The sequence below is a fragment of the Dermacentor albipictus genome, chromosome 1 (assembly GCF_038994185.2).
Source record: "Dermacentor albipictus isolate Rhodes 1998 colony chromosome 1, USDA_Dalb.pri_finalv2, whole genome shotgun sequence".
Taxonomy (NCBI): Eukaryota; Metazoa; Arthropoda; class Arachnida; order Ixodida; family Ixodidae; genus Dermacentor; species Dermacentor albipictus.
Window position 1 is genome coordinate 501780450 of NC_091821.1, and position 8927 is coordinate 501789376.

The 8927-nt window shown below is 50.6% G+C and overlaps 1 protein-coding gene across 1 annotated transcript; it reads left to right on the plus strand.

The window, feature by feature from the left end:
- Window positions 1–5800: 5800 nt before the first annotated feature.
- LOC135909378 (uncharacterized) lies at window positions 5801–7054 on the plus strand. The gene is made up of 2 exons (XM_065441330.1): window positions 5801–6208; window positions 6313–7054. The coding sequence occupies exons 1-2, from the start codon at window positions 5899–5901 to the stop codon at window positions 6366–6368; spliced, it is 366 nt and encodes a 121-aa protein (XP_065297402.1). The 5' UTR covers window positions 5801–5898; the 3' UTR covers window positions 6369–7054.
- Window positions 7055–8927: the final 1873 nt, after the last annotated feature.

An 8927-nucleotide genomic window follows, 5' to 3' on the forward strand; every position in this document is an offset into this window, starting at 1 on the left:
GCTACCCCGTGTTTCTAAATCCGAAAACCAGTGCACTCTTCTCGAAAGCGAACGTGAAACGAAGGTTAGGTCCAAGCAGCTGCTATACGCTGATCCACGCAGATAAGTAGGGCTTCCATTATTTGACAAGCGAAATTTGCGTTCAGAGGCAAAGGACACCAACGTTCTGCCTCTAGTGTTAACTTTGGAGCTTCCCCATAGGTAATGGTGGGCGTTAAAGTCACCAGTGAGCACCCACGGCTGCGGAGTCGATGTTAAAATTCCCCGTAGGCGCTCACAATCTAGACGGCTTGCTTGAGATAAATAGGCTCCAAGAATTGTGAACGTGAGCTTTTTCTTCTTCACTGATAAGCAAACGTATTGATTTGCTTCATCAGGAGGCACTGGGTGATGTATATAAGTCAAGTCACGGCGTACAAACACAACAACCTTGCTGCACTCTCCGTGGGTAGAGGACATGAAGCACTCATACCCGTACAGTTTGATGGGAGCTGACAGGTTGGGCTCGCAAATCACGATAATGGGGAACTGGTGCACAAAGACAAACTGTCTAAAGTAGGACATGCGTGACTTAAGCCCTCTGGCGTTCCACTGAAAGACAGATGCATTCTTGACTTCCTCTTGGAACGACGCCATCTCTCGGGCCATGGTTTTACCCTAGAGCCGCAAGCACCGGATTCAAGGTGCCCAGCACCTGCAGTGCGCTCTGTGCCGACGAGGTTTTCATGCTGCTCAGTAGAATGCGCATGGCGTCCATAAGTGACTTCAGCATCACTATGACTTCGCGATCCTCAGTCGTCGTCCCATCCGCGGTTCGTGAGGTCACTGAGGGCGGTGCAATTTGATGTGACTCCGAGGCAGGTTGTGCTCGTGGAAGTGTAGGCCACTCTTCAGGAGGTGAGAGTGTTGCCGAGTCTTAGTTTTCGCACTGTCGGTCTTCGTGGAAGTTCGCGTTGATACGGTAGCCGCTTTGCCGGAAGATGGCGTCTATCTTTCAGTAGACGAAACTCTTCGTGCTGCTCTTCGGTGCCGATGTCGTCGTCGCCTGGGAGTACCAGCAGCCTCTCTGTGTGTTGAATGGTCCCGTACCATACGTTTGAGTACTGCTCGCTCGTTCCTCACCCGCGGGCAATCATTGGATGAGGCCTCATGAATACCATGGCAGTTAGGGCACTTTAACACACTTGCGCGGTAGGCATCTGCTGAATGAGATTCGGCGCACCCTGGGCACACGTGGTTATTCCTACAGACATCTTTTACGTGTCCCATCTTGCAGCATTTGTAGCATTGCAGGGGCTTCGGTACCTATGGGCGGACTGGATGGCGGTCGTGACCAACTTTGACGTGTGAGGGGAGGCTGTCTCCATCAAACCACAGCTTCAGGCAACGGGTGTTGCCAAGTCTTGTGATGTGCGTGATGAAAGTGCCTTTTGTAGTTGGCTTTATAATTATCGGTAAGTTGTCGGTTGGTATAGAAATATCGACATCATAAATGACGCCGATAGTGCCATTGCCACCAGTAGGTATCATGGATCGCACTTGCACTTTGTCGATCTCCGTTATGTGCCGCAGGCTTTGCAGTGTACTACGGTGTAGAACATCTACTGCAAGGACATTCTTCCGTGCGTTTATTCTCACGTCCTTCATCTCGTTTGGCGCGATTCCCCCAAGAAACGCCGAAACGACTTGCCTGTTTAGGAGTCGCAGATTTGACACTGGGTCCAAATGCATGAAGAGCATAGTGTACGGCCAGCGCTGTGGTGTTGTCTTCACGGTGGAGACACTTGGTGACGATGACCTCCGTAGGAGCCTTCTTTTTGTCGTTCGGCTCATGACCAGCGTGAAATCGTCGTCCGAGGAGTCGACGCTGTCCGAGTACAACTCGGTTGCCTCGCTGTCCGTGTCACTCGACGCATTTTCACGTTTCCTGGACGTGACCCCACGTGATGGCTTGGCTCCAGGATGGTCTTCGAGGGCTTCTTCGTCCATTGCCGCAACACGGGAGCGGCAGCTCCCAGAGTTTGGAAAGAAATAAAGCGAGACAAAGGTGCAAGCGTTCTATGATAGAAACACTTCGTCTTCGTCTCCCCCCAAAAAAATATATTGCCGTGACGAGGACTCGAACCTGGTTTATTGCAGCTACAACGCAAGGCACTACCCCATGCGATCACGGCGCACAGACGGAAGAGAACTGGAAGAAACACGGCAGCTTGTTCTGACCGCGAAACAGGCTGGTTATCCCTGTGAGGTGTGTGACGAGAGGCCAGAGGCAAAACATTCTGCTTCCGGCAGCCGAGCTGATCGGATTGTGTAATCATGGCTTTAAATGGGGCGGCGACAGCGGTCACTTTTGGTCGCGGAAACAGGCTGACGGAAGGTGATAAGGAATACCCGTTTATTTTGCCTCAACTGTCGAAAGTACGAGTGGCGATTAACACCGTGTTTTTACACGGTGATGTACAGTCAACAGCAAAAGATTGCGAGATGCGCAAGCGCGTGGCAAAGCGACACTCCTCCCCTTCTAGCGGTGACGCTTGGTGTCGAGACCGAGGCCTGCACGCATGCGCGTCCCTCCGAGACTGCAAGCGAGCATGTTTCCGCGCTTCCTCCTGGCGCGCCCGGCGATATCCGAATGTAGCCACAAGGTAGCCCTCTTGCGATATGCGCTGTGGCGGCTTCGACGGGCGAAACTGTGTGAAACGTGTTTAGAAGCGTGAATTTGCGGGCGCCACTGCGGCCGCTTTTTGTCGAGTCACGAGTGCTGACGCATATGGCCGGCCCGGTGGCGAACGCAACAGACAGACAGACAACGAACTTTATTTAAAGGAAAGCTGAAACGGTTTTCAATTTCCATGAATTTCTGGGATTGGGAAGAACAGACCTAATAATTTACGGTTCCGAAATGTTTTTCTTGGTTTTGTTAATATAAGGGGCGGAAATCGCTTTCTAAATCACCCCCGCGGACACGCCCCCATCGCTTCCCGGAGCGCCGGGTGAGGTGGTTGCCAGAGAGAACCGGCGAGAGTGACGTCACTGGCGGGGACCGAGCTGCCGGACCGGCGTGCTGGCATGCGCTGGCATGCCTCTTTCCGTCCTGCGCTTTACTGAACGACGCTACGAGAGATTTGCCGCCGCCGCCGCTCACGTTTGTTTTGCGATTTTCGTAAACTGTTCTTTCCTTCTGTGCTGCGTGAGTGCCTACAGCCAAGGGCGCCCAACATGCCTTCGTTCTGTGCAGCATTCGGCTGCGCGAACACACGCGGGCGAGACGATGTGGTGTTTCACAGGTTCCCGAAGGACAAGAAGCTTGCAGCGCATTGCGGTGAGGAGAGAAGTTCGTGCCGACGAAATCAACTGTGCTGTGCTCGTACCATTTCCGCGATAGCCGGATAGCCTTACGACTAATGCGGAAACGCGTTGTTCCTACCGTTGCTATACTCCGTTTCATACATCAGGTGCAACGCTGTGGAGGCTTGAGATACTTCTTGCAGTGGCTGCGTTCGCACTTGGAAAAAGTTCGGTGTTTCTTGACCCGATTTTTGAGAAAACTTTTCATATGTAAGCTCAGTTCTGAAAGAAAAAAAAAGAATTTACCCATAGAAACAATCCGTGTACTTATACGACTGCTAAAACGTTCTTTTAAATCAATTTTCTTTTCGGCATTTTTTAATTGCAGCCCGTCGCGGCAGCTTCACGTGCATGCTCGCGCGAGCAAACGCCGCTGGCACGCTGCGAACCATAGACGGAAATGCGCGCAGTTATAAGTTTTGGTAACCGGACTTCGTGCGTAGCTTCCACAGCATTGCACCTGAGGTATGAAATGGAGTACAGGCTTGCCTAGTGACATTCGACCTACGGTTGCAGTTATGTTTACCGAAGGGCGGTGCTACAACTGCCTAATATCTTTATGTCAACACTAGCTTGGAGCACGCATACCGATTCTTGATTGAGCCACAATCGCACAGTCGTCGAACCATAGTATGAATATTGCACATACAATACCTCTGGCCATTTCTGGATGTGTATGATAAGCAACTTCCATGACTGTACCTCGCAGCACTGCATGTGCGCGCTTTGAAACGCGGCACTTATGTTCGCGATCGTGTATCAACGCTCAGAAAACCACGGGACTTTAGACAAGCAGCGGCAAGGTGCTTGACATCGCGGAATTGTACCCGTGTTTACAATCTAATGAGAAGTTAGTGCTTCGGCATTTTTCCAGCAGCAAGTTCCCAGTGACACTTTAACGCATCTTTTCTCCCGTCATTGGAACGTGCAGCTACATGAAAAAAAAAAGCATACGTAACAGCTAAGATTTCCAACGCGCGAGAAGGTGCACACATCGCTCTCGCTTCTGGCACACTCAACATCGTCGTTGCCGCCGTTGCCGCCATCGTTTTCCGTATCGGCTGTCGGTTCGAACATGTACAGTCGCGATCAATTTGAAGGTGATCGCTCGAGTGACGACCAAAATAGGAGCAGCGCCACGTTACGTCATCATCGTCGGTCTGGAGGGAAACATCAGATAGCTCCCCTCTCTCTCTTTTGGTGTTCCCTGAAAAGCTGTCACTCCCGTCACCGTTCACGGCATAACCTGCGAATTTACTTCGATTGCGTTATGAGCTTTTGCACAGAGGCGTCATTGTTAGCCAAGATATGCATTAGGAAGCGACGCACACAGATCATTGCCATGAATGGGAAACAAACACAAAAATGTGGTGAGTTGGTCTTGGGGGTGATGGTTGCTGCCTGGAAGAGCCTAATAGGGGAAGAAGGCAGCGCAATTTTTATCTTCGCAATTCCGAAACCGGCTGCTATGTTGCTTGGAAGGCCCGCCGGTCGATGCTCGCGCGATCACCTTCAAATTGATCGCGACTGTACGGCGAAAATACAAGCTGTCCGAGCCAGCGAGAACGTTCCATAATGCTTACAACTCAGCTATGAAGCCAGAACAGAACAGCGTGCTACGCTCTGAAACGGCGGCGCAGACCGGCGACTGCCGCCATTGACGTCACAGCGGCTCCGACCAATCACGGACAACAGCGGCGTTCGCGCGATACCCTGAGGCGCTGGTGCGCGTTTTTCATGAAAAAACAGCCGCTTGCGCTTGTTTGCGCCCTTTTTGAACGTGATATTCGTGTTCAGGGGACTCAAAACTGTAGAATGCCGCAGAGGACTCATTTTTTTCGAAAAGTGTTTCAGCTTCCCTTTAATCCTGAGGAGCTATTGCCAGGACCTCCTAACGGGAGGCCATTGTAGCCGCTGACCGCGCCTACGTAAAGGACAGAACGCCGTGATGCTCTGCTCTTTCCTGGGCCCTCTGGATAGCCTGGGCTTGCTTTCGGAGTACCGTGCTTCTGATGGCCTCCACCCATACGGCTTCGCTGGAGAGGTATTTCTTTTTCTGGGCTGCATCTTTTCGTGCCCAATCTTCGTTGGTTCTTTCTTTTTACGAACGGTGCGTTCTACCGCAGAGCAGCGTGGCAGAAGACGCGCTCTATAGAAGGAGAACGGCAAGACGAAAATGGACAATTGATTTCCGTTGTATAAACGAAGTTCTGCCAGTCGAAGCCGCTACGGCGCATATCGCAAGAGGGCTACCTCGCGGCTACATTAGGATATCGCCGGGCGCGCAAGGAGGAAGCGCGGAAACATGCACACTTGCAGTCATTGAGGGACGCGCATGCGTGCAGGCGTCGGTGTCGACACCAGGGGTTCACCACGAGAAGGGGGAGGAGGGTCGCTTTGCCACGCACTCGCGCATCCCACAGTCTTTTGCTGTTGACTGTACGCGCGCAAACTTACAAGGTCGAAGATATTAGAGACGCCCTACTGCCGACAGGACTGCTGCCTGACGTGGTATGCATAGGGGCGTTCCAGATAAACCAGGTCTGGGCGATGACCCTGAATGACGTGACTGCCACGAAAAGACTAGTTGCCCTGAAGGAACTGCAAGTGAAGAGAGGACGGTGCGTCATCGTTGACCCGCACGACCAGCAGGTGAAGCTTAGGCTTCACTGCCTGCTGTACGGCGTTGCCGACGAGGACGTCCGGACGTTCGCGGCTTTCGGCAAGGTGGAGGAGGTAAGCCAGGAAAGGTGGCGCGTCCATGGCATGGGCATCAAGATCTCCACCACCAGGCCTGTGTTCCTCAAGCTGAAAAGGGGCGTCAAAGTGGAGGGCCTTCTTCATCAGTTCCGCGTCGGCGGTGAGTTGGTCTTGGTTGTCGTGCCCGGTAGATCTATGGAGTGCCTGCGCTGCCAATTGCACGGGGCACGTCCGCCGAGAGTGTAATGTCCCGCGCTGTTCCAGGTGCTGACGTTTCGGACACGTTGACGCTGACTGCGCCAAATCCAACGCCACCGTGATCGGTCCAGCAGCGAGTGACGTTGCTGCTGAGCACGTCATAGACGTGGTCGAGACGGAGGACGCCGCCAAAGGAACGGGAGACATGCTTTCGACAGGGATACTCAGCGCGTCATCGACTACCGGCGCAGAAGGCTTGGTGGCTGAGGCTGCCGAGAAGACGGGCAAGTCGGTACAGGTCCTACCTGCAGCGAGCCTTGCTAACGGCGCCCTAACGGAGACGCACCCAACAATGACACGACTGCTATGCTGTAGGACAAGGACGTCAACGATGGCGACCGGACTGTGACTCTCGGTGCCTCAGTCAACGTTCCTCACGACGAGACTAAGGACCGGGACGATGGTGCGACCAGCACCAGCGAGGGGCCGCCGACGAAGGTGCCTCAAGGAAGGCCGATGGACTACAAGTCAAAGCCTAATGTACATCCTTGCAATTTTTTAACAATATCGCGCGAGCGGCCCTGTAGCGATGAGGTGATACCCTAAAGCCTAACAGCGCCGCAGAATGCATTCGAACTAGAATTCGTCTTGCACGACCACACATAAAGTTGCCAAACCCTACAGCTCTCGCCGCTACAACGCCATTGACATGCCTTGCGGTCGACACTCGCATGATATTGTTAAAGAATTGCAAGGGTGTACCACCTGAAAAGAAGCCTCTGGGCAAAGCGGCCTCGCCTAACGACACCAACAAGCCGGGAGGTCATGGAGGCGGCTAGCCGAGGGTTAGTCGGGTTTGGTAAGCGCCATGCACCGGGCCTACGTTTCTCTCTAGTTGAAGACGGCTAAAATACCTTCTCCTAATATTGGTACCTTCCCATAGTATGCGAAGGTTGTGGGTTCGGTTCCCACCTGCGGCAAGTGGCTTTTTCACGCACTTTATTTCCATTATTTATCATTTCTTTAGTTCATTTATTAAGCGCAAGTAATTTCCCCTATGTTGTCCTTGGTGCCAGTGTTTGTTGGCTTCTTATGATATGACTAATGAAAATCGGCATCCTCGGTTAACCCCCTCTTCTCGATCCCTTAGTATTGCCACATTGAACATGCGATGATTGGCAGCTAGTCGTAGGCAAAGTCAGAATCAGAATCAGTTTTATTCATAACGAAATGCGGATAATTACAACATATGTATATACAGAAGGAGGTCCCGTAGTTAGAAACTGAAATGGGACCTCCTGTGCGTCATGACTAGAATTAATAATACGACAATGGCAACACGAAAAATTTACAAGTAAAGGTTTTAAGAGACAAGGCATAAATGAACAGAAAAGCAGCATATGTACGTATTAAACAAAAACAAGGCTTCGACATAGCCAACGAAATGTGGAACTACAAAAATAGCTAAGAAAGAAAGAAAGTAAAAAATATACATATATATATGCGGGAAGGAAATCAAGAGACAAAGAGAAGGTTAATAATACAACTCATACTATACTCAAATGGGAAAGTCGGAGGAAGATACAAGAAAGTGCTTACGTTCTGTACGAAATCTGTCAGCATTGAACAATTTTAAAGGGATACTTAAAAGGAAGAGGTCTGGACACCGACCAAAAATGGTTTAAAAGAGTTATTTACGTTTCGGCTCCCCCACGGGAGCCTTGTTCACAATGAAAGAAGCGGCAGAGCTGGCGCCCCTTTTTATGTGCGTCTCAAAACATGATTAAGGCACCTGGCATACATGGGCGGCAGATTGCCTTCGTTGCGATTAAGAGTGTGCGCCGTGGTTTGGATGATTAGGGACTCAAGATAAAGACGCGAAGAATGATTTCGCTCCTTCGCAATCACACGAGATTTCTCCCAGTTAATCTTATGTGATGTGGCTGCGCAGTGTTCGGCCAAGGCATTTGATGCAACGTGTCGTTTCTGGACGTCATTCATGTGTTGCTTAAGTCTTGTTTTGAGGTTGCCGGTTTCACCGACGTAGACAAATCGACAGTCCGCACACGGAATGACATACACCACGCCTGGGAACTTGTCCTTTTCCAATGGGTCTTTCACATGCACGAGCTCGTGTCTAAGTTTCCAGGAGCGCACATGCGTATCCTGCACGTCATATGACCGACCAGACGGCACGGCATCATCCCGACCAGACGGGCTTCCGTCATACTCTCAACTTCATCCAATTTTAAAGGGAATGGTAATGTATTCCACAGAGATAAAGCTGAAAAGTGTAGTGATTGCTTACCATAGTTGGTGCGAACTAAGGTTAAAATGAAGTTAATATCTTCAGCAAATCTAGTATTATTAGTATTAGTAAGGGAAGTCTTCGGAATGATGGTTACTGGAATATCATTGTTTAAAGCCCTAAAAATAAATATGGCCAGGTTATATTTAACAAGGTCAGTCACATTCAAAATATTATGTGCATGTAACAGCCGAGTTGCACTAATGCTACGAGGTGAAAATGTTATTAGCCGAATAGCTCGATTCCGAATGACTTGCAACGAAGTTAGGTGACTGATATAAGTGTTTCCTCATGATTCAATGTTATAGTTAATATGAGAATGAACAAAAGCATAATAAAGCGACATGAGAGTAGAAAATGATAAATATGGTCG

Excerpts from the sequence above, each read along its gene's own strand:
- LOC135909378 (XM_065441330.1), top strand. The coding sequence starts at position 5,899 with ATGACCCTGAATGACGTGACTGCCACGAAAAGACTAGTTGCCCTGAAG. Across the intron at positions 6,209-6,312 it reads TCATCAGTTCCGCGTCGGCG|GTGCTGACGTTTCGGACACG; the intron begins GTGAGTTGGTCT and ends GCGCTGTTCCAG.